This window comes from Leucoraja erinacea, chromosome 29 (genome assembly GCF_028641065.1).
Source record: "Leucoraja erinacea ecotype New England chromosome 29, Leri_hhj_1, whole genome shotgun sequence".
Classification (NCBI taxonomy): Eukaryota; Metazoa; Chordata; class Chondrichthyes; order Rajiformes; family Rajidae; genus Leucoraja; species Leucoraja erinaceus.
Genome location: NC_073405.1, coordinates 2,273,360 through 2,301,205, shown reverse-complemented (window position 1 = coordinate 2,301,205; position 27,846 = coordinate 2,273,360). Strand labels below are relative to the sequence as shown.

The 27,846-nt window shown below is 47.5% G+C and overlaps 1 protein-coding gene across 1 annotated transcript; it reads right to left on the bottom strand.

The window, feature by feature from the left end:
* Positions 1 to 636: 636 nt before the first annotated feature.
* LOC129710985 (coiled-coil domain-containing protein 124-like) lies at positions 637 to 27,846 on the bottom strand. The gene is made up of 5 exons (XM_055658320.1): positions 27,712 to 27,846; positions 21,836 to 22,012; positions 9,779 to 9,968; positions 6,412 to 6,523; positions 637 to 1,003 (listed from the first exon to the last, which is right to left on the bottom strand). The coding sequence occupies exons 2-5, from the start codon at positions 21,992 to 21,994 to the stop codon at positions 787 to 789; spliced, it is 678 nt and encodes a 225-aa protein (XP_055514295.1). The 5' UTR covers positions 21,995 to 22,012; positions 27,712 to 27,846; the 3' UTR covers positions 637 to 786.

Sequence of the window (27,846 nt, the reverse complement as noted above, 5' to 3'; positions counted from 1 at the left end):
AATTAGATCAATGATTTATCACAAACACACTTCTGCCAAGGAGAGCCCTGGCACAATTGCTGCTTGTGGTACAGAGGCCAACACTGGCGGGAATGTCCTGGAGGGGAAGGGAGGCTTTGAGACGGTTCATGCACTGTTCCACACTGCACAGAAGCAGGTATCTGGGCGGTTGATAGATGGACGAGGGATAAACTGCCCACTGGGCAATACACTCCACGCATCCTGGGGAGGGTGTGGGGTGGGTGGGGTGGGTGGGGTGGGTGGGGGGTGGTGCGGTGGGGTGGTGCGGTTGTGGGGGGGGGAGATAGTTTACTTTCCTTTATGCTGCTTTGAGTCGTGTGATTTGTGTCGGGATTTTTTTCTTTAATGAAGTTGCCGAATTGATCGCACGGTCACATGCCCGGGGGTGTGGGTGAAAGTTGGAGCTGGAGCTGGGGCTGGGGCTGGGGCTGGAGCTGGAGCTGGAGCTGGAGGTGGAGGTGGAGCTGGTGCTGGAGCTGGAGATGGAGATGGAGCTGGAGATGGAGCTGGAGAGATGGAGCTGGAGATGGAGATGGAGCTGGAGATGGAGATGGAGCTGGAGCTGGAGCTGGAGCTGGAGCTGGAGCTGGAGCTGGAGCTGGAGTTGGAGCTGGAGATGGAGCTGGAGCTGGAGATGGAGATGGAGCTGGAGATGGAGATGGAGCTGGAGCTGGAGCTGGGGCTGGGGCTGGAGCTGGAGCTGGAGCTGGGGCTGGGGCTGGAGCTGGGGCTGGGGCTGGACCTGGGGCTGGAGCTGGGGCTGGTTCAGGCCAGGCGCTCGCTCTTGGCGTTGTAGGCCCCGTGCAGCTGATTCAGCGGGTTGTCGGGCGACTTCATCCATTCCTTCTTCAGCATCTGCTTGAGCTGCGACAGCCGCATGTTGGGGTTTTCGTTTTTCAAGCGCCCCAAGTTGGCCTCCTCGAAGGCGGCGTAGGCAGCTCGCAGGCGGCGCTCTGGGTGGTGGTCCACGCTCTCCCCCGTGCTGAATGAAAGGAGAGTCGAGTCAAGTGAGTTTATCGTCATGTGTCCCCGACAGGACAATGGAATTCTTGCTTTGCTTCAGCACAACAGAACATAGTAGGCAATGACTACAGAACAGATCAGTGTGTCCATATACCATTATACACGTAAATACACACATGAATAAATAAACTGATGAAGTACAAATAACAGATAATGGGCTATTAATGTTCAGAGTTTTGTCCGAGCCAAGTTTAATAGCCTGATGGCTGTGGGGAAGTAGCTATTCCTGAACCTGGTCATTACAGTCTTCAGGCTCCTGTACCTTCTACCTGAAGGTCTTTGATGATACTGCCAGCCTCTTTGAGGCAGCGACTGCGATAGATCCCCTCGATGGAAGGGAGGGTCAGAGCCGATGATGGACTGGGCAGTGTTTACTGCTTTTACTACTTAGAAGAGCAGGAAGCATAGAAACATGCATGCAGGAGGAGGCCATTCAGCCCTTCGAGCCAGCACCACTGGGCTTATATACTCTGGAGTTTAGAAGGATGAGAGTTTAGAAGGATGAGTGGGAATCTCATTGAAACATAGAAGATTATTAAGAGTTTGAACACTCTAGAGTCTAACATGTTCCCGATGGGGGAGTCCAGAACCAGGGGCCACAGTTTAAGAATAAGGGGTAGGCCATTCAGAACGGAGATGAGTTACTCCAGCATTTTGTGTCTATCTTTGGGGTAAACCAGCACCTGCAGTTCCTCCCTACATTACTTCCCCACAGCTATGTATAAACATCTCACTTTAGACTTTAGACATACAGGCCCTTTGGCCCATCGAGTCTGTGCCAACCAGCGATCATCCAGCACAATGTCTAAACCTTGGATAGACACAGAATGCTGGAGTAACTCAGCGGGACAGGCAGCATCTCTGGAGAGAAGGAACGGGTGACGTTTCGGGCCGAGACCCTTCTTCAGACTGTGTGGGGGTGTGTACGAGAGAGGGTGGCAAGCAGGTTTCAAGTGTAGACGTATGTGTGAACATCCTCTCATTACCCAGCCAGCACTACCTACTGCTGTTCATGGCCTCTGGTTTTGCCTGCAGTTATTTTAGAACAACAGAGACAGAAGAACAAACAGGCCACTGGACACAGACAAATAATGTGGGCTGTATCTGAATCCAGAGCTTATACAACATTCACCAGCAAGATCCATTGGATAGGGATCTTCCATTACTTGGAAGGTGGACAAAAATGTTGGAGAAACTCAGCGGGTGAGGCAGCATCTATGGAAAGGAGGAATAGGTGACGTTTCGGGTCAAGACCCTTAAGGGTGAGGCAGCATCTATGGGGAGAAGGAATAGGTGACGTTTCGGGTCGAGATCCTTAAGGGTGAGGCAGCATCTATGGAGAGAAGGAATAGGTGACGTTTCGGGTCGAGATCCTTAAGGATGAGGCAGCATCTATGGAGCGAAGGAATAGGTGACGTTTCGGGTCGAGACCCTTCCGGGTCTCGACCCGAAACGTCGCCTATTCCTTCGCTCCATAGATGCAGCCTCACCCGCTGTGTTTCTCCAGCGTTTATGTCCACCAACATTTTCTGTCTATCATTTGAGTGTATGTTGATCATCGATTACCCCTTCACCCTAATCCTTCGAGGGAAAATTTCCCACTCCTTATTATTTACACACGAAGATAATTTTTATTTTATTGAAGGACAATTAGCTCCCGAACCCACATGTCGAGACCCTTCTTCAGACTGATGTGGTTTCGGGTCGAGACCCTTCTCCAGACCATTACCTCTCGAGATATTTAAGGAGCTTTTTTTTTTCTCTTCAGAAAACTGTCTAACATTTTATGCTCAAACAATAATACCTCAGTAATAATGCAACGTTCAAAATCAATAGATATTCTGACAGAGCCATTCAGGAGCAAGTATTTACAACAGCAGAAGGGACAGAGATTGAGTAGATCGGTGAAGGAAAATGAGAAGTTGTTTAACCCAGCAAACTTTTATACGAATCTGCTGTCCGAAATGATGGTGGAAGCAAATATCAACAAGGATAATTCAAAAATTAATTTGGTAACAGTCATAATGTAGAAATATTCTGGGAGGAGACAGCATGGGAGTGGGACTAATTAAAAAAAAAATCTTTCAAAGTGCTGGCCCAAATTTCCTTGATTACAGTATAATAATTTGGGGGGGAAATTGATCTTAAAATTTTGGAAAAACCCAACAACCCCCACGATCAAGATGTGGATTATGGAGACCTTATGTCGGAGACCTTACATTTGGAGAAAAATGAGATTTGTCTTAATTGACAAACCAGAATTATTTATTAGAATCTGGTCTCTAATTTATAGATTATTTGAAGGGGTAGATTGGTAGGCCGGACGGAAGCCTGAACCCAGGACTAGATGAACAGTTAAGTTCCCCGACCTACGGACCTCTCTCCCAAGTTGTACTATTGATAGTTTATCCTATTTATCTTCTTTCTTTCTTTATTTTTCCTATCTATAAATATTAATAAATAATTAGAGGCAACCGATAAAGGAGGACCCCAGCTACTTTAGTAACTGGGTCCCTGGGAACCTGGATATTTAATATGTAACCGCCAAACAAAGTCTGTACTGGTTTGGATTATGATATGCAGATGCCTCTAATAAAAATTTAATTTTAAAAAAAAGAGCTGGCCCAGTAATGATGAGCTGAATGGTCTTCCTTTGTGGTTCGATAGCAATTAGAGTGCATTGACAAATGTCAACAGCCCACTAGACATTGGGAGATGGTGCAGTTACGTTATACAGCGCGGAAACAGGCCCTTCAGCCCACCGAGTCCGCGCCGACCATCGATCACCCCGTACAGTAGCATTATCCTACACACACTAGGGGCAATTTGCAATCTACACAGAAGCCAATCAACCTACAAACCTGCGTGTCTTTGGAGTGTGGGAGGAAACCGGAGCACCCGGAGGAAACTCGCGCAGTCACGGGGAGAACGTGCAAACTCCGTACAGACAGCACCCGTGGTCAGGATGGAACCCGGGTCTCTGGCGCTGTGAGGCAGCAACTCTACCGCTGCGCCACCGTGCCGCCCTGACGATGGTGGTGAGACTAATTTCAAATAGCTGGCACACCTGTGATGGTGGACACAAAATGCTGGAGTAACCTCAGCGGGACAGGCAGCATCTCTGGAGAGAAGGAATGGGTGACGTTTCAGGTCAAGACCCATCTTCAGATTCTACCTTCGATTTAAACCAGCATCTGCGGCTATGATGGGCTGAGTGGCCTGCTTTTGTGCTTTACCACCAATTAAAGTGCACCATTAACTTTGGGAGACAGTACTGGTGGAGTAGTTCGATCATAGTGTAACCCTTGGGCTCAGATGTCACCGTCAACATTGGGGTATGGTTCTGGTGAGGTTAGATCTATCACTGGAATTGATAGCAATCGATTAGCTCTGAGCACTAATCTATATGAGCTGACCCAAGTTCAATCATTCTCTAATCAATTACCACAAAGCCATGTGTTAAAACAACAGATCTCGGGCAGGAATTGAAGAGTGCACCGTTCTGTTGGGTCTTTGTTCAACTGAGAGTTAAATATTACAGATAAAAGAAAGATACACTGCAGAACAGTCAAATCAGCCTCACTAATTCAGCTGATGGATATAACAGTGTATCTAATGATTCAATGAGAAAGGGAGATTAGTTTTTAGTCACCTGAAACTCCAGTCAATTTAACGCCACGGGAGCATTACTGCCGGATTAACCATGATTTGCTTGGATACAGAAGGCAGCGGAGAGCAATTTTCTCTCCCCCCCCCCCCCCCCCCCCCCCCCCCCCCCCCACCCTCTCAACACTGGGGTGACCACAAATCTGTGGGCAAACGAATAATTAATCCCCCCACGCGTGCAGGACTGGAGATTGCAAGCCACTGTACCGAGGTACAGTGAAAAGCTTTTTGTTACGTGCTAACCAGTCAGCCGATTACAATCGATCCCATTTACAGTGTGCAGATACATGATAAGGGAATAGTGTTTAGCGCAAAGTAAAGCCCGATCAAGGACAGCTCGAGGGTCATGAAAGACTCCATCAAAGAGGGAGTGGCCAAGGTGCGACTTGTCCTTCACTATGGCCTTGCCAAGGTAGCGCGAGTCAATAGAAGGGACGTTGGTTTGTGTGATGGTCTGGGCTGCGTCCACAATGGATATTTCTAAGGCGAAGATCCGTAGATCCTTGATTAGTCCGCTTGTCAGAAGTTACGGGGAGAAGGCAGGAGAATGGGGTTGAGGGGGGAAGATAGATCAGCCATGATTGAAATGCGGAGCAGACAATGTGCCTAATGGCCTAATTCTACCGCTTCTGTATAACCTGTGAACGTGGGCAGCATGGTGGCGCAGCGGTAGAGTTGCTGCCTCACACCGCAACAACCCGGGTTCAACCCCGACTACGAGTCTGTCTGTACAGAGTTTGTGACCTGGGTGGGTTTTCTCCGGGTGCTGCTGTTTCCTCCCACACTCCACAAAGATGTTTGTAGGTTATATTGGTTTGGTATAAATGTAAATTGTCCCTAGTGTGCATAGGGTAGTATTAATGTGCGGGGACTACTGGTCGGGGCTGACTCGTGGAACCAAAGGGCCTGTTTCCATGCTGTATCTCTGAACTAAATTAAACTTGTGACCTTATGAGAGACTGCAAGGAATTTTAGACGCCGAGAAACAGCAACCATTCGAAAGGGGGGAACTTGGCACCAGGATGCAGCCGATGTACTGAGGACACTGGGACCTCCGCAAAATACTCAGTTTAGTAACAATAAGATGGAATGAGAACATAATGAACAGAAAAAGCAGGAGGCCTTTCAGCCTTGGGCCATTCAATACGATCACACCTCATCTTTTACCTCCAAGTCACCTTAGAAATGCCATGTTAGAACTGAGGGACTGGATGGGGCTCGATTGGATCAATGGCCCCCAACTTCGAAGATAAGACACAAAAAGCTGGAGTAACTCAGCGGGACAGGCGGCATCTCTGGAGAGAAGCAATGGGTGACGTTTCGGGTCGAGACCCTTCTTCAGACTGAGAGTCAGGGGAGAGGGAAAATAGTGGTCTGAAAAGGTTCAGAACAAATCAGAGCCGGCACCGATGATCGGGGAAAGGTGGAGCCCACAATGGTCCATTGTTTGCTGCGGACGAGGTGATAACGAAGGGATGTATGGAAGCGAACAGTGGAACTGGCAGAATGACGAGGGTGGGGGAGGGGCGGAGAGAGAGGGAATGCGGGGGGTTACTTGATATAACATAACTACGTGGGCAAAACTCCAACTTGTTTTTTCAGCTGGTTGTATAGATACCCTTGGCAACTCTGCACATAGCAAACACTGTTTGGCAAACTGGCACAAGGGGTAGGCATTGACCCCCCCCCTCCCCCCCTTACCTGAGGGCAGCAATGGCATCTTCAACAGTCCTGGCATCGATGTCATCTTCACTGAGCAATATGCGGTTAACATTCTCCTCCAATGGCACCTCTAGGTGGCTCATCTGTTTCTCTGTCATTTAAAAAAGATTTTTTTTTTTAATCTATTTTTATTAGAAGCAGTGTACAAAAGTATAAACCTCGGCATATGACATGATGCATCTATTGTACAGCTTAAATTTTAATTTCTAGCTAAGATGAAATAGAAAAAGGGAGAAAAAGCAAGAAACAGGGAAAATGAAAGGGAAAGTTGCCTGGGTTTCAACAACTAAGTTACAGAGATAGGTTGAATAAGTTAGGTCTTTATTCTCTGGAGCGCAGAAGGTTAAGGGGGGACTTGATAGAGGTCTTTAAAATGATGAGAAGGATAGACCGAGTTGATGTGGACAGGCTTTTCCCACTGAGAGTAGGGAAGATTCAAACAAGAGGACATGACTTCAGAATTAAGGGACAGAAGTTTAGGGGTAACATGAGGGGGAACTTCTTTACTCAGAGAGTGGTAGCGGTGTGCTTCCAGTGGAAGTGGTGGAGGCACGTTCGTTGGTATCATTTAAAAATAAATTGGATAGGCATATCCAAAGGTACACAGCTTAAGGATAAGGGGGAAATCCTTTAAAACCGAGATGAGAAGAACTGTTTTCACACAGAGAGTGGTGAATCTCTGGAACTCTCTGCCACAGAGGGTAGTTGAGGCCAGTTCATTGGCTATATTTAAGAGGGAGTTAGATGTGGCCCTTGTGGCTAAGGGGATCAGGGGGTATGGAGAGAAGGCAGGTACAGGATACTGAGTTGGATGATCAGCCATGATCATATTGAATGGCGGTGCAGGCTCGAAGGGCCGAATGGCCTACTCCTGCACCTAATTTCTATGTTCTATGTTTCTATATGGATGAGAAGGGAATGGAGGGTTATGGTATGAGTGCAGGCAGGTGGGACTAAGGGAAAAAATTTGTTCGGCACGGACTAGTAGGGCCGAGATGGCCTGTTTCCGTGCTGGAATTGTTATATGGTTATAAGTGAATGTGTAAGAATACAACCCCTAAACTACCAAATGAAGAGCGAGTAGTCGAAGACTGAGCAATGAAGAGAAATGAGAAAAACTTAAAGAAATGACAAAAACAGAAAGAAAAACAAAAAGTGATGATATACCTGCTTCATAACTCTTCATATCCCCACCCAAAAAAATAAAGAAAAAAGAAAAAATACAAAGAGCCGAGCTCATTCTCAAGGTCTCGCAGCTGCTCCAGGTCAACTGGAAGTGAATCTGAAGCAGCAAAAGTTCCCTTTGAAGATCTCTGTACAGAATGTCGGAGTTGTTAAGAATGTGATTTGCATTTGTTTAATAGACTCTTAAGACATGTAGTTAAACATTTTTTTTACCCGGTTTTAGCTGTTCATTGTTTTTTTTTCTTTTCATGTATTCTATTGTCAAGCTCAAGCTCAAATTCTATTCCCAGGAGCGCAGGAGGATGAGGGGTGATCTAATAGAAGCGCACCAGACCATGAGAGGAATACAGTACTTTTACCCAGCGTAGGGGAATCAACAAACAGAGGACATAGGTTTAGGGTGAGGGGGGGTGAGGGGAGTGGGGGAATGTTGTAGGAACCCAGGGGGCAACTTTATTTCCCCCCCACACACAGGGTGGTAGGTATATGTAACGAGCCTCTGGAAGATAGACACAAAATGCTGGAGTAAACTCAGCGGGACAGGCAGCATCTCTGGAGAGAAGGAATAGGTGACGTTTTGGGTCGAGACCCTTCCTCCCATCTCCGACGAGAGTCCAGCAACACCCTCTCTCACTGCTCCCCCTTTGTGATTCCTCCTCACCCATTCCTTCTCTCCAGAGATGCTGCCTGCCCCGCTGAATTACTCCAGCATTTTGTGTCCACTTTCGATTTAAACCAGTTCTTTCCTGGAAGGAAAAAAAAGCCTATTTCCTTTGCTCCATAGATGCTGCTGCACCCGCTGAGTTTCTCCAGCATTTTTGTCTAGTTCAAGTTCAAGTGAGTTTATTGTCATGTGTCCCTGTATAGGACAATGAAATTCTTGCTTTGCTTCAGCACACAGAACATAGTAGGCATTTACTACAAAACAGATCAGTGTGTCCATATACCATAATATAAATATATACACACATGAATAAATAAACTGGTAAAGTGCAAATAACAGAAAGTGGTTATTAATAATCAGAGTTTTGGCCGAGCCAGGTTTAATGGCTACCTTTCCTTCCAGAGTATTTTCTCGGCGTGGGTCTAGAGATATGAGAATGGCTGGACTGTGAAAGGGGGTTAACGACTCAAGTGAACAATTTACAAAATGAATCTTTCAGAGATTGGGAGCAAGCTCAGGCCAAAGTTTCATATTGTTATATAAGGTCCACGATGGAACTGCAATGGAAGCTGATTTAGACTTTAGAGAGTCTTTAGACTTTAAACCAGCACGGAAGGAGGCCCTTCGGCCCACTGCGTCGATGCCTACCATCGATCACCCCATACACTAACCTACACACACACACAAGAGACAATTTTACAACTTAATGAATCCAATTAACCTACAAAACCGGTACGTCTTTGGAGTGTTGGAGGAAACCGGAGCACCCGGAGAAAACCCACGCTGTCACGGGGAGAACGTACAAACTCCGTGCAGACAGCACCTGTAGTCAGGATCGAACCTGGGTCTCTGGCGCTGTGAGGCAGCAACTCTACCGCTGCGCCATCATGCCGCCCCTGATATATATAGGGCTCTGGTGAGACCACATCTGGAGTATTGTGTACAGTTTTGGTCTCCTAATTTGAGGAAGGACATCCTTGTGATTTAGGCAGTGCAGCGTAGGTTCACGAGATTGATCCCTGGGATGGCGGGACTGTCATATGAGGAAAGATTGAAAAGACTAGGCTTGTATTCACTGGAGTTTAGAAGAATGAGGGGGGGGGGATCTTATAGAAACATACAATTATAAAAGGATTGGACAAGCTAGATGCATGAAAAATGTTCCCAATTTTGGGCGAGTCCAGAACCAGGGGCCACAGTCTTAGAATAAAGGGGAGGTCATTTAAGACTGAGGTGAGAAAAAATGTTTTTCACCCAGAGAGTTGTGAATTTATGGAATTCCCTGCCACAGAGGGCAGGACTTAAGAGAGAGTTAGATAGAGCTCTGGGGGCGAGTGGAGTCAAGGGATATGGGGAGAAGGCAGGTACGGGTTATTGATAGGGGGCGATCAGCCATGATCACAATGAATGGCGGTGCTGGCTCGAAGGGCCGAATGGCCTCCTCCTGCACCTATTGCTTATGTTTCTAAAACAAGCAGGCGGGGAGCAGCCACGTACCTTTGACTTCCTCTGCAGCCTGGCCCCCGTTCTCCCTTTTAACAGACGCCTCTATCTGAGCGCGGGTTATCTTGACAGGCGGCGCCGGCTTGCTGGCTTTTACCGTCATGCTACATCCCTCCTCATCCAGGAGACGCTGGATTTCTTTCTTCCGCTCCAGAACATCCACCCGCTTCTTCTCCTTCTCAACCTGGGGAGAGGTCAAAACACCAATTGGGCAACAGCGCAAAAGCTGCAGCACGACGGACAAAACAAAACACTGCACTGCAGCAACTTTAGCAAATGCTCTCTCTGCAGGCCCAGCATCAAATGTCCCACACTAATTCATGTGTCAGCTGCACTCTGTGACTATCGTGCTTACCTCAAAGTGTCTAAAACTCTCATCCACTCATCCAGATTAATGTATCCAATGCAGCAGTGTCGGAGGGGCCAATTCGTGAATGAGCCATTACAACTCGGAGGTAGACAAAAATGCTGGAGAAACTCAGCGTCTGATGAAGGGTCTCGAACCGAAACGCCGCCTATTTCCTTCGCTCCATAGATGCTGCCTCACCCGCTGAGTTTCACAGAGTGCTGGAGTAACTCAGCGGGTCAGGCAGCATCTGTGGAGAACATGGATAGATGACGTTTAACAGAGTGCTGGAGTAACTCAGCAGGTCAGGCAGCATCTGTGGAGAACATGGATAGGTGATGTTTCACAGAGTGCTGGAGTAACTCAGCAGGTCAGGCAGCATCTGTGGAGACCATGGATAGGTGACGTTTCACAGAGTGCTGGAGTAACTCAGCGGGTCAGGCAGCATCTGTGGAGAACATGGATAGGTGACGTTTCACAGAGTGCTGGAGTAACTCAGCAGGTCAGGCAGCATCTGTGGAGAACATGGATAGGTGACGTTTCACAGAGTGCTGGAGTAACTCAGCGGGTCAGGCAGCATCTATGGAGAACATGGATGGGTGACATGGGTGACAACTAAACTGAACTTCTTCTTCTTACAGGTAGACAAAAATGCTGGAGAAACTCAGCGGGTGAGGCTGCATCTATGGAGCGAAGGAATAGGTGACGTTTCGGGTCGAGACCCGAAAGGGTCTCGACCCGAAACGTCACCTATTTGTTCGCTCCATAGATGCTGCCTCACCCTTAAGGGTCTCGACCCGAAACGTTGCCTATTCCTTCGCTCCATAGATGCTGCCTGAGCTTCTCCAGCATTTTTGTCTCCCTTCACATTTTTAGTGTGCCTTTCTCATCCTCGGAGATGCCAGTGAAGTATTCATAAGCTGTAGCAGCAGCAGAATTGGGCCATTCGGCCCATCGTCTATCCTCCCCCCCCACCCCTCCCATTCAATCATGGCTGATCTATCTCTCCCTCCTAACCCCATTCTCCTGCCTTCTCCCCATAACCCCTGACACCCGTACTGATCAAGAATCTATCAATCTCCACCTTAAAAATATCCACTGAGTCCACAGACCTCTTTTTTGACCACCTTCACATTTTTCCGGCATCTGCAGTTCCCTTCTTAAAAATGTGAATGTATGTTTAAAAACAAAACGGGCTGGTCATTAACAAAGTGTATTTTAACGGGGAACGTGGAGCAGTGGAGATGAGGGAACGGAGGGAGGGAGGGAGGAAGGAGGGAGGGAGCAAGGAAGTGGTGCCCAAGGGTGATAGGGGAAGGGCAGAGTGCCCAGTCTGGGTTGGATTGCAGCTTTTTAATTTGGCGAAGAGGGAACATGGAGAGGGCACGTTGGAGAATGCATTGGATATTCATGAAGGGAAGGATTCAGTTGCACAAAAGGCAGGACGTAACACGAAACCCGACTCTTGGATTCCCTGCTTTTTAAAAGAACCAGGTCCCTTAATGAATAAGGAAATGTGCTCCCCGTTAGTGTAACAGGCAGCAATGGAGGGGGGGGGGGGGGGGGGGGGGGAAGGGGAGGGGGCAGCCTTCTGAAGCCATTCGTGCTCTAGAGGATCAATGCTGAATGGTGAACGGCCTGGATAGAGTGGATGTGGACTGAAGAAGTCTCACACTTTCAAGAGAGAGCTAGATAGGGCTCCTAAAGATGGCGGAGTCAGGGGATTATGGGGAGAAGGCAGGAGCGGGGTACTGATTGGGGATGATCAGCCATGATCACATTATATGGGAGAAGGTAGACGTTAAAATAGACTGAAGAAGGGTCTCGACCCGAAACGTTGCCTATTTCCTTCACTCCATAGGATCTGTTTAAGAAGGAACTGCAGATGCTGGAAAATCGAAGGTAGACAAAAGTGCTGGAGAAACTCAGCGGGTGCAGCAGCATCTATGGAGCGAAGGAAATAGGTAACGTTTCGGGACGAAACCCTTCTTCAGACATTGGATGGCGGTGCTGGCTCGAAGGGCCGAATGACCTACTCCTGCACCTATTGCCTATTGACCCGAAACTTCACCCATTCCTTCGATCCAGAGATGCTGAGTTACTCCAGCATTCTGTGCCTGTCATCTATCCACGTTCTCCAGAGATGCTGCATAACATGCCGAGGTTCACCAACATTTTGCATCTTCCCTAATGCCCCTGTCCCACTTCGGAAACCTGAACGGAAACCTCTTCTTCTTAAAGGGAGACAAAAATGCTGGAGAAACTCAGTGGGTGAGGCAGCATCTATGGAGCGAAGGAATAGGTGACGTTTCGGGTCAAGACCCGAAAGGGTCTCGACCTGAAACGTCACCTATTCCTTCGCTCCATAGATGCTGCCTCACCCTTAAGGGTCTCGACCCAAGGTTTCCGTGCGGTTCCCGGAGGTTTTTGTCAGTCTCCCTACCTGCTACCACTACCTGCAACCTCCAGCAACCACCTGCAACCTCCGGCAACCACCTGCAACCTCCGGGAACCGCACGGAAACCTTGGGTGGGGGGGCACAAAGTCTCCAGAGGTTTCCGTTCAGTTTTCCGAAGTGGGACAGGGGCATTATTTTACAATCCACTAACTTATTCTCTCTGACACGCACGGTAATGCCATTGATTCTACACCAGCCGATTAGTCTAATGAATGGTACATCTTTTGCACATGGGGGGAGGTTGGGAGATATCCACGCAGTCACAGGGAGAGCGTGCAATCTCCACACAGCTCCATATGTTACGCTGGCGCAGCGGTGCATCCGGTAGTGCTGCTGCTTCACAGCGCCAGAGACACAGCTACAATCCTGACCTCTGCTGCTGTCTGTGTGGAGTTTGCTACCGAGCGGGTTTTCTCTGGTTTACTCCTGCAACACAAAAGCGTGCAGGTTTGTGGATCACTTGGCCTCTGTACAGGGTCTTGGTGAGACCACACCTGGAGTATTGCGTACAGTTTTGGTCTCCTAATCTGAGGAAAGACATTCTTGCCATAGAGGGAGTACAGAGAAGGTTCACCAGACTGATTCCTGGGATGGCAGGACTTTCACATGAAGAAAGACTGGATAGACTCGGCTTGTACTCGCTAGAATTTAGAAGATTGAGGGGGGGTCTTATAGAAACTTACAAAATTCTTAAGGGGTTGGACAGGCTAGAAGATTGTTCCCGATGTTGGGGAAGTCCAGAACAAGGGGTCACAGTTTAAGGATAAGGGGGAAATCTTTTAGGACCAAGATGAGAAAAACATTTTTCTTCACACACAGAGAGTGGTGAATCTGTGGAATTCACTGCCACAGAAGGTAGTTCAGGCCACAGTTCATTGGCTATATTTAAGAGGGAAACATAGAAACATAGAAACATAGAAACATAGAAATTAGGTGCAGGAGTAGGCCATTCGGCCCTTCGAGCCTGCATCGCCATTCAATATGATCATGGCTGATCATCCAACTCAGTATCCCGTACCTGCCTTCTCTCCATACCCTCTGATCCCCTTGGCCACAAGGGCCACATCTAACTCCCTTAAATATAGCCAATGAACTGGCCTCAACTACCCTCTGTGGCAGAGAGTTCCAGAGATTCACCCACTCTCTGTGTGAAAAAAGTTCTCCTCATCTCGGTTTTAAAGGATTTCCCCCTTATCCTTAAGCTGTGACCCCTTGTCCTGGACTTCCCCAACATCGGGAACAATCTTCCTGCATCTAGCCTGTCCAACCCCTTAAGAATTTTGTAAGTTTCTATAAGATCCCCTCTCAATCTCCTAAATTCTAGAGAGTATAAACCAAGTCTATCCAGTCTTTCTTCATAAGACAGTCCTGACATCCCAGGAATCAGTCTGGTGAACCTTCTCTGCACTCCCTCTATGGCAATAATGTCCTTCCTCAGATTTGGAGAGCAAAACTGTACGCAATACTCCAGGTGTGGTCTCACCAAGACCCTGTACAACTGCAGTAGAACCTCCCTGCTCCTATACTCAAATCCTTTTGCTATGAAAAGGATTTGAGTATAGGGTGTTAGATGTGGCCCTTGTGGTTAAAGGGATCAGGGGGTACGGAGAGAAGGCAGGTACAGGATACTGTTGGATTATCAGCCATGATCACATTGAATGGCGGTGCAGGCTCGAAGGGCCGAATGGCCTCTACTCCTGCACCTATTTTCTATGTTTCTATGTGAGCGACGGCCAGCGACCGCTCGGTGGGCCGAAGGGCCTGATTCTACGCTGTATCTCTAAGCTACCAAACACTGGAACTGGACCCACCCCGCCGTAACCGCAAGAGGTAATATAATGCAGCGCACACTCCGTATCAGGACTGTGACAAGGAGAAATTAGCTATGGTTCCTGCAACTCATTATTGCGCACTGCGCCGCCCATGTGTGGCTTTTTGATTTCTTTCTAAACATGAGCACTGTGCTCGAATAGTAAACATTAAAATCGCATGGGGGGGGGGGGGCTGAGGATTGATGTTCACACAGGAATAATCAAACGGTGACTGCCAGAGGTCATTTAAATTACTTCATTGTTTAAATTACTTTAACTGAAGAAAAGGGTCTACAGACAGCAGCAGTAGGTACACAAAAATGGTGGAGAAACTCAGCGGGTGCAGCAGCATCTATGGAGCGAAGGAAATAGGCAACGTTTCGGGACGAAACCCTTGAAGGAAATAGGCAACGTTTCGGGCCGAAACCCTTCCGGGTTTCGGCCCGAAACGTTGCCTATTTCCTTCGCTTCATAGATGCTGCACCACCCGCTGAGTTTCCCCAGCATTTTATCCACCTTTGATTTTCCCAGCATCTGCGGTTCCTTCTTAAATGTTGAAATTACTTTGGTGGTTTAGATGGAGAGACATTTGGCTGGTGAATATTGAAGAGACTAAAGGTAGCTGCTATCGGCAAAAGGACTGGAACAGAAGAGGGGTGGAATGCTGATGCTCCTTCAGGCACTGGTCCGACCCCATTTTGAATATTGGGAGCAATTCTGGACCTCACATCTGAGGAAGGATGTGCTGGAGTTGGAGAGGGTCCAGAGGTTTACAGGAATGATCCTGGGGACAACTGGGTCTATCTTTTCGTTATTTTAGTGCGTTTTACAAGTTTGTGTTAATGTTTGGTTAGTTATATGTGGGGGGTGCGGGGGTGGGGGGAAACTTGTCTTGCTGGAGATGCGACTGTTCTTCCGGGATCGTATCTCCGGTCGGTCGCTCTGCAGCCTAACATCGTGGAGCTGGCGGCCTTGCTCGAGACTGACTTTGAGTCCCACCCGTGGACACCACTGGAGCCGATCCCTTGCTTGGGATCAACGCTCCAACCGTGACCTGCGGATTTCAACATCGGGGAGCTCGCAGTCTCGGGTAAAGACTGATGTTGGGAAGCTCCAAAGTCGCAGGGGGTGCAACTAGCCCCGACCCGGGGTCCGGCAGCTGAGATTCCCCCTCCCCCCCCCCCCCTGCAATATGGAAGCTTGATCGCCCAGATGCGAGGGCCCAACCGCCAGCTATGGGAGCCAAGATCATAGAAACATAGACAATAGGTGCAGGAGTAGAGGCCATTCGGCCCTTCGAGCCTGCACCGCCATTCAATATGATCATGGCTGATCATCCAACTCAGTATCCTGTATCTGCCTTCTCTCCATACCCCCTGATCCCTTTAGCCACAAGGGCCACATCTAACTCCTTCTTAAATATAGCCAATGAACTGTGGCCTCAACTACCTTCTGCGGCAGAGTATTCCAGAGATTCACCACTCTCTGTGTGAAAAAAGTTTTCCTCATCTCAGTCCTAAAAGATTTCCCCCTTATCCTTAAACTGTGTGACCCCTTGTTCTAGATCACCCCGTCAATGGAAGGCTCGAGGTTAAACACAATTGTATTTTGTGTGTTTTGCTGCTTTTTATTGGTATGACTGTACGGCAAATCAAATTCCTCCTACGTTGCAAAAACATACTTGGCTAATAAAGTATGATTGTGAGATACAGATTCAGCGCGGAACCAGGCCCTTCGGCCCACCGAGTCCGTGCCGCCCAGCGATCACCCTGTACACCAATACTATCACTAGGGACAATTTTACCGAAGCCAATTAGCCTAAAACCCCGCGCGTCTTTTGGGATGCGAGTGTAAACCGGAGCACCCGGAGAAAACCCACGCCGTCACAGGGAGAACATACAAACTCAAGTTTGTACATTCTCATAGAAACATAGAAATTAGGTGCAGGAGTAGAGGCCATTCGGCCCTTCAAGCCTGCACCGCCATTCAATATGATCATGGCTGATCATCCAACTCAGTATCCCGTACCTGCCTTCTCTCCATACCTCCTGATCCCCTTTAGCCACAAGGGCCACATCTAACTCCCTCTTAAATATAGCCAATGAACTGGCCTCAACTACCCTCTGTGGCAGAGAGTTCCAGAGATTCATCGCTCTCTGTGTGAAAAAAGTTCTTCTCATCTCGGTTTTAAAGGATTTCCCCCTTATCCTTAAGCTGTGACCCCTTGTCCTCAAATTTTTGTGATGCCTCACACAATTTCAGTGCATTTCCAAAGAGTTGACCATTAAAATATTTTCAGCAACGGTCATTATTATAATGCAAACAATGGCAGGTTATTTGCGCAGGTGGGGATGCGATCCTCCTGCAAGGATGCACGACTGCACCACAGCCCACGCTCCTACACAGGTGGGCTCTCTGTTTCGACAAAACCTCACTATAAATTTATAAGAGAGCTTTTATATCTCTGGGTATCTTCCTGACTGCGTTGCTCGGGATGAGAATGAGGGTTAAAGACCGCCAAGTCCCCAGGAGCTGAAGGATTGTATTAAAGCATTTAAAAGGAATTGGCTTCGATCCTTTCCAAATTCCCTAGATTACTCCCAGCAGATTAGAAAACTGCAAACATAATGGCGGTAATCAATATAAGGAGGAAAGGACACTGCTGGGAACCACTTGCCCGTCAGCCTAACATATGTCGTCCAGAAAAAGCATGGGAGTGCTTTACTGAGAAATGGTAACAGGTTACTGAAAGATATAATGGCAATCAATGTGGTTTTATGAATGGGAGAGTGTTTGAGGTTTGTGTTTATTTCTTTGAGGATGTAACCAGCCGGCTGGATAATGACAGACAATGGACACAGTGTTTTTAGATTCCCAAAGGACAATTGATAAGGTACCACATAGAAGTTGATAGACCTTGATAAGGATTCAAGGCATTAATGGTAATCTAATAGCCCATATAGAGGATCAGTTCACAGGCAGGAGACAATCGGAATAAATGGGTCATTTTCAAGATGAAACTAATGAGATGCCACAAGAATCAGTGTTGGGCCCTCAGCTATTTAGAATTTATTTAGTTTAGTTTAGAGATACCGCGTGGAAACAGGCCCATCAGCCCACCGAGTCCTTGCTAACCAGCGATCACCCCAGATACTAGTTCCATCCTACACGAGCTCCATCGATGTTGGGGAAGTCCAGGACAAGGGGTCACAGCTTAAGGATAAGGGGGAAATCCTTTAAAACTGAGATGAGAAGAACTTTTTTCACACAGAGAGTGGTGAATCTCTGGAACTCTCTGCCACAGAGGGTAGTTGAGGCCAGTTCATTGGCTATATTTAAGAGGGAGTTAGATGTGGCCCTTGTGGCTAAGGGGATCAGGGGGTATGGAGAGAAGGCAGGTACGGGATACTGAGTTGGATGATCAGCCATGATCATATTGAATGGCGGTGCAGGCTCGAAGGGCCGAATGGCCTACTCCTGCACCTAATTTCTATGTTTCTATGTTTCTACACACTGGGGACAATTTACAGAAGCCAATTAACCTACAGACTTGTACATCTTTGGTGTGTGGGAGGAGATCGGAGCGCCCGTGGTAAATCCACGCAGTCACGGGAAACACGTTCAAACTCCGTACAGACAGCAGCCGTAGCCAGGATCGAACCCGGGTCTCTGGCACTGTGAGGCAGCAACTCTACCGCTGCGCCACCGTGCTGCCTGAAGTAGTAAAGGTCCATTAGTATGATTCCAGATAGCAAGGGTAATTGGATAGGAAAGATCGTGCAGATTTGGCTCAGCTCTCTGGCGTTTAGAAGAATAACTTTATATGTTTAGTTTAGAAAAACATTTCTTCTGGCAGTGAATCTAAGAGCTAGAGAGCATAGTCTTAGGATAAGGATCACCTCTAAAGAGATTAGTGTATCTTGGCATCATGTTCGGTCGAGGCATTGTGGACCAAAAGGCCAGTTCCTGTTCTATGTTCCATTCAGAACACAAGGAGAAATGTCCATTCAGCGAGTTGTGAAACTTTGGAATTCACTGCCCTTGAGAGTTACGAATGCTGAGTCATTCAATACAAGGGGAATTCATGTAGATTGTGAGAACATCACTGATAATGGGGAGCAGGCAGGTAAGTAGCTCAGATTGGACCAGCCATTACCTCATTAAATGGCAGTGGATGTTTAGTGGCAGTACTGATGTTAGTTTGGTTCGTACTCGCTAGAATTTAGAAGATTGAGGGGGGGGGGGGGATCTTACAGAAACTTACAAAATTCTTAAGGGTTTGGACAGGCTAGATGCAGGAAGATTGTTCCCGATGTTGGGGAAGTCCAGAACAAGGGGTCACAGCTTAAGGATAAGGGGGAAATCTTTTAGGACCGAGATGAGGAAAACATTTTTCACACAGAGAGTGGTGAATCTGTGGAATTCTCTGCCACAGAAGGTAGTTGAGGCCACACAGTTCATTGGCTATATTTAAGAGGGAGTTAGATGTGGCCCTTGTGGCTAAAGGGATCAGGGGGTATGGAGAGAAGGCAGGTACGGGATACTGAGTTGGATGATCAGCCATGATCATATCGAATGGCGAATGGTGCAGGCTCGAAGGGCCGAATGGCCTCTACTCCTGCACCTATTGTCTATGTTTCTATGTTTCTAGTTAGCCTCCGTGATGCAGCAGCTCCGCCACCTGGTGACATTGAACTGCAGCTGCAAGTGTCAACAACTGACCTGCGAGCGGTGGGCACAAATACACTGGAGCTGGGAGCTGCACCAGTGGGTTTTCCCCGAGCTGCCATCTGCTTGCCAGCGTACGGGAGGAAGTGCCTTTTGTGTGTGTGTGTTTACCACTGAGAACTCCAGCTAAAAATACACACCGGCTACAAGAGCAAACTTGCTTTTTGTACACAACAGCGCCTTGACAGGCTGCAGATGTCCCAGAACCTGGCACAGCAAGGGGATTGCTTTCAATATGCATTCATTATTATGCAATGCAAACATCGCAGCTAATTTCTATTTAGCAAGATCCTTAAGGAAGTAGATTAATATATTACAGAATTAAGGGACAGAAGTTTAGGGGTAATATGAGGGGGAACTTCTTTACTCAGAGAGTGGTAGCTGTGTGGAATGAGCTTCCAGTGGAAGTGGTGGAGGCAGGTTCGTTGGTATCATTTAAAAATAAATTGGATAGGCATATGGATGAGAAGGGAATGGAGGGTTATGGTATGAGTGCAGGCAAGTGGGACTAAGGGAACAAAAGTTGTTCGGCACGGACTTGTAGGGCCGAGATGGCCTGTTTCCGTGCTGTAATTGTTATATGGTTATTACTGAAGGTAGACAAGAATGCTGGAGAAACTCAGCGGGTGAGGCAGCATCTATGGAGCGAAGGAATAGGTGACGTTTGGCCCATATCCCTCTAAACCCGTCCTATCCATGTATCTGTCTAATGTTGCAATAGTCACTGCCTAAACTACCTCCTCCGGCAGCTTTGTGCCATTTACCCACCACCCTTTGTGTGAAAAGGTTACCCTCCAGGTTCCTATTAAATTTTTCTCCCCCCCCCCCCCCCCCCCCACCCTCAAACCTTTATCCTTTGGATCTGAAGAAGGGTCGCGACCCTAAACGTCACCTATTCCTTCGCTCCATAGATGCTGCCTCACCTGCTGAGTTTCTCCAGCATTTTTGTCTACTTTCCTTTGGATGTCAATTCCCCTACTCTGGGCGGGAGACTCGGTGCTTCTACCCGATCTATTTCTCTCATGATTTTGTGCACCTTGAAAACTCTCATCCTCCTTGGCGTTCCTATGTTATAGGAAAGACGTTATCAAGCTGGAAAGAATGCAGAGAAGATAGGGTGGTCAAGAAGGCTTTCAGCATTTTGGCATTCATCACTCAGAGTATGTACTCTGTTAGAAGGTCATGTTACAGTTGTATAAGACATTGGTTAGGTCACATTTAGAGTATTGTGTTCAGTTTTGGTCAACATGTTATGGGAAAGATGTTGTTAAGCTGGGAAGGATGCAGAGAGGATTTACGAGGATGTTGCCAGGACTCGATAGCCTGAGCTACAGGCTAAGACTTTATTCCTTGGAGCGCAGGGGGATGAAGTCTGGCACAACCGTCACAAAACGGAGATAGACACAAAATGCTGGAGTAACTCAATGGCGCTGACAGCATCTATGGGGATAAGACACAGTATCTTAGGAATCAGTGATGTTTCAAGTCGAGGCCCGTTCTTCAGACTGAGGAAGGGTCTCGACGTGAATAATGACTCACTCCTTCTATCCAGCGATGTTGCCTGACCCGCTGAGTTACGCCAGCATCTTATGTCTACTTTCAGTGTAAACCCGCACCTGCAGTTCCTTCCTACACACAGCTTCCATGGAGAAATGGAGGTGGTGACATTTTGGGTCAGGAACCCTTCATCAGACTCAGAGAGAGGGAGCAGTGAGAAAGGATGTTGCAGAAATCCCGGAGAGAAGAGAACTTCTTCAAAGTGAGCATACGTTAAGGAGCTTTCGCAGTGAAGCAGACAAAATGGGTGGGAAGGAACTGTAGGAACTGAAAACAAGCATGCAGGTCCAGCAGGCAGTGAAGGAAGCAAATGGCATGTTGGCCTTCATAGCGAGAGGATTTGAGTACAGGAGCAAGGAGGTCCTACTGCAGTTGCATGTCTATGTTTCTATGAACTGCAGATGCTGGATTATACTGAAGATAGACACAGAATGCTGGAGTCTCTGGGGAAAAGGAATAGTGACATTTCTGGTTAGAACCCGTCTTCAGACTGCAGCATAACGGCCCAACTTCAAACTCAATACCTGACCGAGGCCAATGTACCAAAATTCCAATTTGCCATTCAGCCTGCAGGTGGCGCCACTTTAAGGGAACCGTGTGCTCCAAGGTCCCTCTGCTCCTTAACACTCCCCAGGGCATTATAATTCATTATAATTCATTGACGAATTCATTGACATTCATTCTCTGCTCTGGTTCGACTTCCCAAAATGCAAAATGTTACGCCAACTACATTAAACGTCATTCGCCGTTCTTCAGCCCACTTGCCTAGTTGATCAAGTAATTGCAGATGCTGGGAATCTTGAGCAAAACACAAAGTGCTGGAGTAACTCAACGGATCAGGCAGCATCTGTGGTGGGATTGGATAGGTGGCTTTTTCGGGTCGGGACTGTTCTTAAGATTGTTTGTTGTTGGGGGAGAGGGGAGGAGGGTGGGGGTGAGGGGTGGGGGGGAGGGGAGGGGAGGGGAGGGGAGGGTAGAGAAAGCTGGAAAAGAGAGATGGTGAAGGACAAATGCTGCTGGCACGGGCGCTTGATTGGTGGAGGTGAAAAGGCTAGAGGTGAACAGGAGACAAACGCGTGTCACATAAGGAGAGAAGCGGAGTGTAAAGTGAAGCCAGATGGTACGGCCTGAGGATGGAGCGGCTGACGCACCTTGCGTTGCTCCTTTCTCGCTATGTGCTTGTCATCGTCTTTCCAGAAGGCATCTTCCAGCTCCCTCCGTAGTTTGGCATCTGCTGCTGCCTTCACCTCCGCCTTCCGCGCTCTGGCAGCCGCTGACTTGCTGTTTTCTCCCTGGAACTTCTTGGGCATCCCTTCTGTTACCACCAGCTGCAAGTGACAGGGCACAGGAGTCAGAGCACAAACGCAGCAGCAGGGGTGTAGAGGGCAGGCACACACACCCCAGAGACACACTTGCACACCAGAGAGATGTACACACACACACCAGAGACATCCTCACACTGAGAGCTACACAGACACGCGCACTCAGAGAGACACACACCAAAGCCACACGCGCTCACCGAAGATGCACACTCAGACACACACACACAGACGCACACTCACTCATAGACACACACACACACTCACTGACACATTCAGAGACACACACAAACTCAGATACACACACACACAGACACACACACACACACACACAGACACGCACACTAACAGAGGCACACACACCCAGATTTTAAAACAAAGATGCACAGACGTGTGATCCAGCTACCAAACACAGTCAGAATGATTCAGCAGCCTTTGGCCAGTGAGTTCACGTAGACAGACTCTGGCACAGATTGGGGTATGCCCACAGGATAGGACATTGAGAATCTGAAACTACTGTGGTAATCCCCACCACGGTTTCAATAAATGTCAGTTCTTAAATTTAAAAACGGAAGGCGATGTCAAACTGATATCAAAGTTTGACGAGGCCCTGGTTGGCGAGCTGCATTCAGTTCTGGGTACTGTGCATCATGAAGTACATCAAGACATTAGAGAGCGCAGGAGAGGTTTGACAGGGTGCAAGCAAGGAGAAACTACGTCAGCTGTTTGTGGTGATCAAAAATGACAACTCACTGTACGATAATTCTAAATATTTCCATGAAAGGATCAGAATCATAGATTCAGAGAGACTCAATATGGAAGAGACACAAAAGGCTGGAGTAACTCAGCGGGACAGCAGCATCTCTGGAGAGAAAGAATGGGTGACGTTTCGGGTCGAGTTATTTCCCAGTTCTTGCATCTTAACATTACCGTCAGCATTTACACAATGGGGTGTCCTTTTTCATCAGTCACTGAAAGTAAGCATGCAGGCACAGCAGGCAGTGAAGAAAGCTAATGACATGTTGGCTTTCATAACAAGGAGTTGAATACAGGAGCAAAGAGGTCCTTCTGCAGTTGTACAGGGCCCTGGTGAGACCACACCTGGAGTATTGTGTGCAGTTTTGGTCTCCAAACTTGAGGAAGGACATTCTTGCTATTGAGGGAGTGCAGCGTAGGTTTACAAGGTTAATTCCCTGGATGGCGGGACTGTCATATGCTGAGAGAATGGAGCAGCTGGGCTTATACACTGGTTTAGAAGGATGAGAGGGAATCTCATTGAAACATATAGGATTTTTAAGGGTTTGGACACGCTAGAGGCAGGAAACATGTTCCCGATGTGGGGGGAGCCCAAACCAGGGCCCACAGTTTAAGAATAAGGGGAGGCCATTTAGAACGGAGAGGAGGGAAAACCCAGAGAGTTATGAATCTGTAGAAGGCAGTGGAGGCCAATTCTCTGGATGCTTTCAAGAGAGAGTTAGATAGAGCTCTTAAAGATAGCAGAGTCAAGGAATATTGGAAGTAGGCAGGAACGGGGTATTGATTGTGGATGATCAGCCTTGATCACGGTGAATGGCGGTGCTGGCTCGAAGGGCCAAATGGCCTACTCCTGCATCTGTGGTCTATTGTTTTCCAGAGATGCTGCTCGACTCGCTGAGTTACTCCAGCACTTTGTCTATTTGGGTCAACCATGTTTCATCATGAAGCAAGATCGGGCTGAGGTGAAGCTGTGCTGAATGAGTTAGTATTATTGGTACATCCTGAAGCAAAACAATGCAAGAATGGGTAGGCAGGGCCTGGAGAACAAAAGCACGGGATTTGGAAACCCATGCCCCAATGCTCTGCCAAGCACATACCAGGTTGTGTAAGCCACGATTAAAAATAGAAGCTGAATCAAGCAGCATAGTCGACCACTCAACCCATCGTGACATGACTTTGTAATAGCTCTCCAATTAGTCCCATGGCCAGTTCTTCCCTCAGGCCAGCCACTTGATGTTTCTAGTATTTATCCAATTCTATTTTAAAATTCAACTTTTTCTAGGCAAAAGTTATTCAACATAGTTTTTATCATCCAAACAGGACATGGGTTTTATCTATGTGTAGGAAGGAACTACAGATGCTGGTTCACAGCAAAGATAGACATAAAATGCTGGAGTAACAAGGGTTTTTTTTAAACCTGATCTCTCGGTGGCTCAGCACTTCAACTCCCCCTCCCATTCCGAATCCAACCTTTCTGTCATCGGCCTCCTCCATGGCCAGAGTGAGTCCAACCACAACCCACTGTCTCCGCCTCTTCCTTTCTTCTTCCCCCACCTCCACATCAGTCTGAAGAAGGGTCTCGACCCAAAACATCACCTATTCCTTCGCACCCATAGATGCTGCTTCACCCGCTGAGTTTCTCCAGCATTTTTAATCTACCTTCGATTTTTCCAGCATCTGCAGTTCCTTCTTAAACAGCTGGAAAGGATGGGTTGGAATAGGCAAGTGTAACGGCAATGAAGGTAAGAGTGAAGGTAGACACGATACTGGAGTAAGTCAGCGGGGCCAGGCAGCATCTCTGGAGAAAAGGAATAGGTGAGGTATTGCGTCGAGACCCTTCAGACAGGTACGAGTGGAGTGTTCAGCAGCAGGTGGGCTGAGAATAACACGCTGGGAAACAATAAAGTAATAGAAATAGCGTGTCTTATTATTACTACCTTCATGAACTTTTAAACTTGAGCAATGGCACTAAATATACGAATAATCTGATACAGCTTCAGCCAACTGACTAGGGGTGAAATGGAGTCAGTGATTAGGGAACAAAATACATTTCAGGAACAAAGATTTGGCTTTAATCTGTCCTATAGTGAGGTGAAGGCAGTTTCTGTGCACCCACTGTCACTGACAAGGAGTTTGATAAATACTGAATATCCAAATCAGTGGATATTTTTTAAAGCCGAGATAGATTCTTGATTAGTACAGGTATCTGAGGCTATGGGGAGAAGGCAGGAGAATGGGGTTAGGAGGGAGAGATAGATCAGCCACGACTGAATTGGAGAATAGACTTGATGGGCCGAATAGCCTAATTCTACTCCTATCACTTTATGGCAACTTAGAGGGATTGCGCTCGAGACATGGTGATGGGGTGGCGGAGGAGGGGCAGATGTTGCCAACGTACGTGTGTAAACTGACATTGTGGTGATCACCGTGTTGCCATGGGCAGCACGTTGGTGAGAAGCCATTGCTGGCGACTCTCTGTCCACGGTAGAATGGAACCCGGCCAGTATGACCACACAAGGTGGACACAAAGTGCTGGAGTAACTAAGCGGGTCCGGCAGCATATCTGGAGAGAATGGGTGACGTTTCGGGCCGAGACCCCCTTCTTCAAGCCGAAACGTCATCTATTCCTTTGGTCCAGAGATGCTGCTTGACCCGCCGAGTTACTCCAGCAATTTGTGTCCATCTTCGGTGTAAACCAGCATCTGCAGTTCCTCCCTACACAGTATGGTCACGCAGATGAATGACAGTGGAGAAACATTCTAGAGGGATACTGCGATCAACACAGTTAAGGGCTGCGGACAGGGACAAAAGGGCAAGCACAGAGAATGTCTTTGTCGCAATCACAAAGCTGGATTATAAATGAATGATCAGAGCTGCTTTTGGATATTGCGCTCAGATCAGAAAACTGATTGCAAGTGGTGTACTCAAACAAAAACGTTATTCTCTTTATCCTGTATCTGTACACTGTGGACAGCTCGATTGTAATCATGTATTGTCTTTCCACTGACTTTTTCCACACACAGAGTGGTGAGTCTGTGGAATTCTCCGCCTCAGAGGGTGGTGGAGGCCGGTTCACTGGATACTTTCAAATGAGAGCTAGATTGAGCTCTTAAAGATGTTACATGAAGAGCTAGTGAATAATAATTTTGAAAGTGTTAATTTTGAAACGTTATCAGCAGTGAAAGGAGAGAGATAATTGCATGAGTGTTGTCAAAATGCATACAAACAACTCGCCCTGTAAACAAGGTTACACCCATATTATCCCCAGATGCCACTTCCTTCAATGTTACTACACTGGTTGGGTATAGTTCAGTTCAGTTAGTTAATTTTACTTCATTAATTGTCACGTGTACCGAGGTACAGTGAAAAGCTTTTGTTGTGTGCTAACCAGTCAGCGGAAAGATAATACATGATGACAATGGACCCATTTACAGTGTATAGGTGAGACAAGATCTATGGGTCAGGTTAGGGAAAATGAATAGGTGACATTTCAGCTCAGAACCCTTCTTCAGACTGCAGCATAAATGCCCAACTTCTAGTCTGAAGAAGTGTTTCGGCCCGAAACATTGCCTATTTCCTTCGCTCCATAGATGCTGCTGCACCCGCTGAGTTTCTCCAGCATTTTTGTGTACTTTCTATACTCATATACCCTGTCGATGAAGGCCAATGTACAAAAAGGGTGAGATCAAGAAAGGGGAGGGGGATGGGAGAGGGAACACCGCCCTCCTCTTTCTTGATCTCACCGTCTCCAGCACAGGAGATGAACTATCGACTGATGACGTCTATTACAACCCTGACTCGCACATTTATCTAGACTTCACTTCTTCCCATTATGCTTCCTGCAAAGGCTTTAGGCACAGGCAGGCAGCTGCGAAGAACAGGCAGCATCTCCGGAGAAAAGGAGTAGGTGACGTTTCGGATCGAGACCCTTCTTCAGACTGAGAGTCAGGGGAGAGGGAAGCTAGAGATATACACGGTGATGTAGAGAGTTATAGAATAAATAAATGAAATATATGCAAAAAAGTAACGATGATAAAGGAAACAGGCCATTGTTAGCTGTTTACTAGCTGAGAACGAGTTACAATAAGACTCAACAAGTTGACTTTGAAGCTTATACAATAATCTATTTTTCTTGATCTTCATCCCCATTAAACCAGCATTAGATTATTAAGGGTTTGGACACACTAGAGGCAGGAAACATGTTCCTGATGTTGGGGGTGTCCAGAACCAGGGGCCACAGTTTAAGAATAAGGAGTAAGCCATTTAGAATGAAGATGATGAAACACTTTTTCACGCAGAGAGTGGTGAGTGTGGAATTCTCTGCCTCAGAGGTGGAGGCCGGTTCTCTGGATACTTTCAAGAGAGAGTTAGATAGGGCTCTTAAAGATAGCGGAGTCAGGGGATATGGGGAGAAGGCAGGAACGGGGAACTGATTGGGTATGATTCAGATTCAGATTCAGATTCAATTTTAATTGTCATTGTCAGTGTACAGTACAGAGACAACGAAATGCATTTAGCATCTCCCTTGACGGTGCTGGCTCGAAGGGCCGAATGGCCTACACCTGCACCTATTGGCTGATCATCCAGAATCAGTAACTCCGATCCTGCTTTCTCCCCATATCCCTTGATTCCGTTATCCCTAAGAGCAAAATCTAACTCGCTCTTGAAAACATCCAGTGAATTGGCCTCCACTGCCTTCTGTGGCAGAGAATCCCACAGATTCACAACTCTCTCAATAACATTGCCTCTAGTCTCAGGGCCGAATGGAACCTATTTTATTTTTCTATTCCTGTGTTTCTATGTTTAATGCACTAGCCCCCCCCCCCCCCCCTCCCTAGCAGGACAACCCGGCCACACGTGGAACTTGCTTGTCCCAGGAATATCCCGGCATAATTAACTTATTCCTGGCCATTCTAAGGGTTATTTTGTACAAAAAGCAACATTTGACTCACCGGCTCCAACAGCAGCCTCCCCCCAGCAACCGCTCAGCAACCGCCGCTCCCTCCCCCCTCACTGCCTGGCGCCTCCTGATGACCACACACCCGCCTGCCTCTCCCACTGCCCGCGCAACACAGTCACGCCTCATT

What these genes read in the sequence shown, in the direction of transcription:
- LOC129710985 (XM_055658320.1), bottom strand. Translation starts at nt 21,994, where the DNA reads ATGCCCAAGAAGTTCCAGGGAGAAAACAGCAAGTCAGCGGCTGCCAGA. An exon ending in GGCTGCAGAGGAAGTCAAAG is followed by an intron (nt 6,524 to 9,778) that starts GTACGTGGCTGC and finishes TTTAAATGACAG; the next exon opens with AGAAACAGATGAGCCACCTA. An exon ending in GATGCCATTGCTGCCCTCAG is followed by an intron (nt 1,004 to 6,411) that starts GTAAGGGGGGGA and finishes CCTTTCATTCAG; the next exon opens with CACGGGGGAGAGCGTGGACC.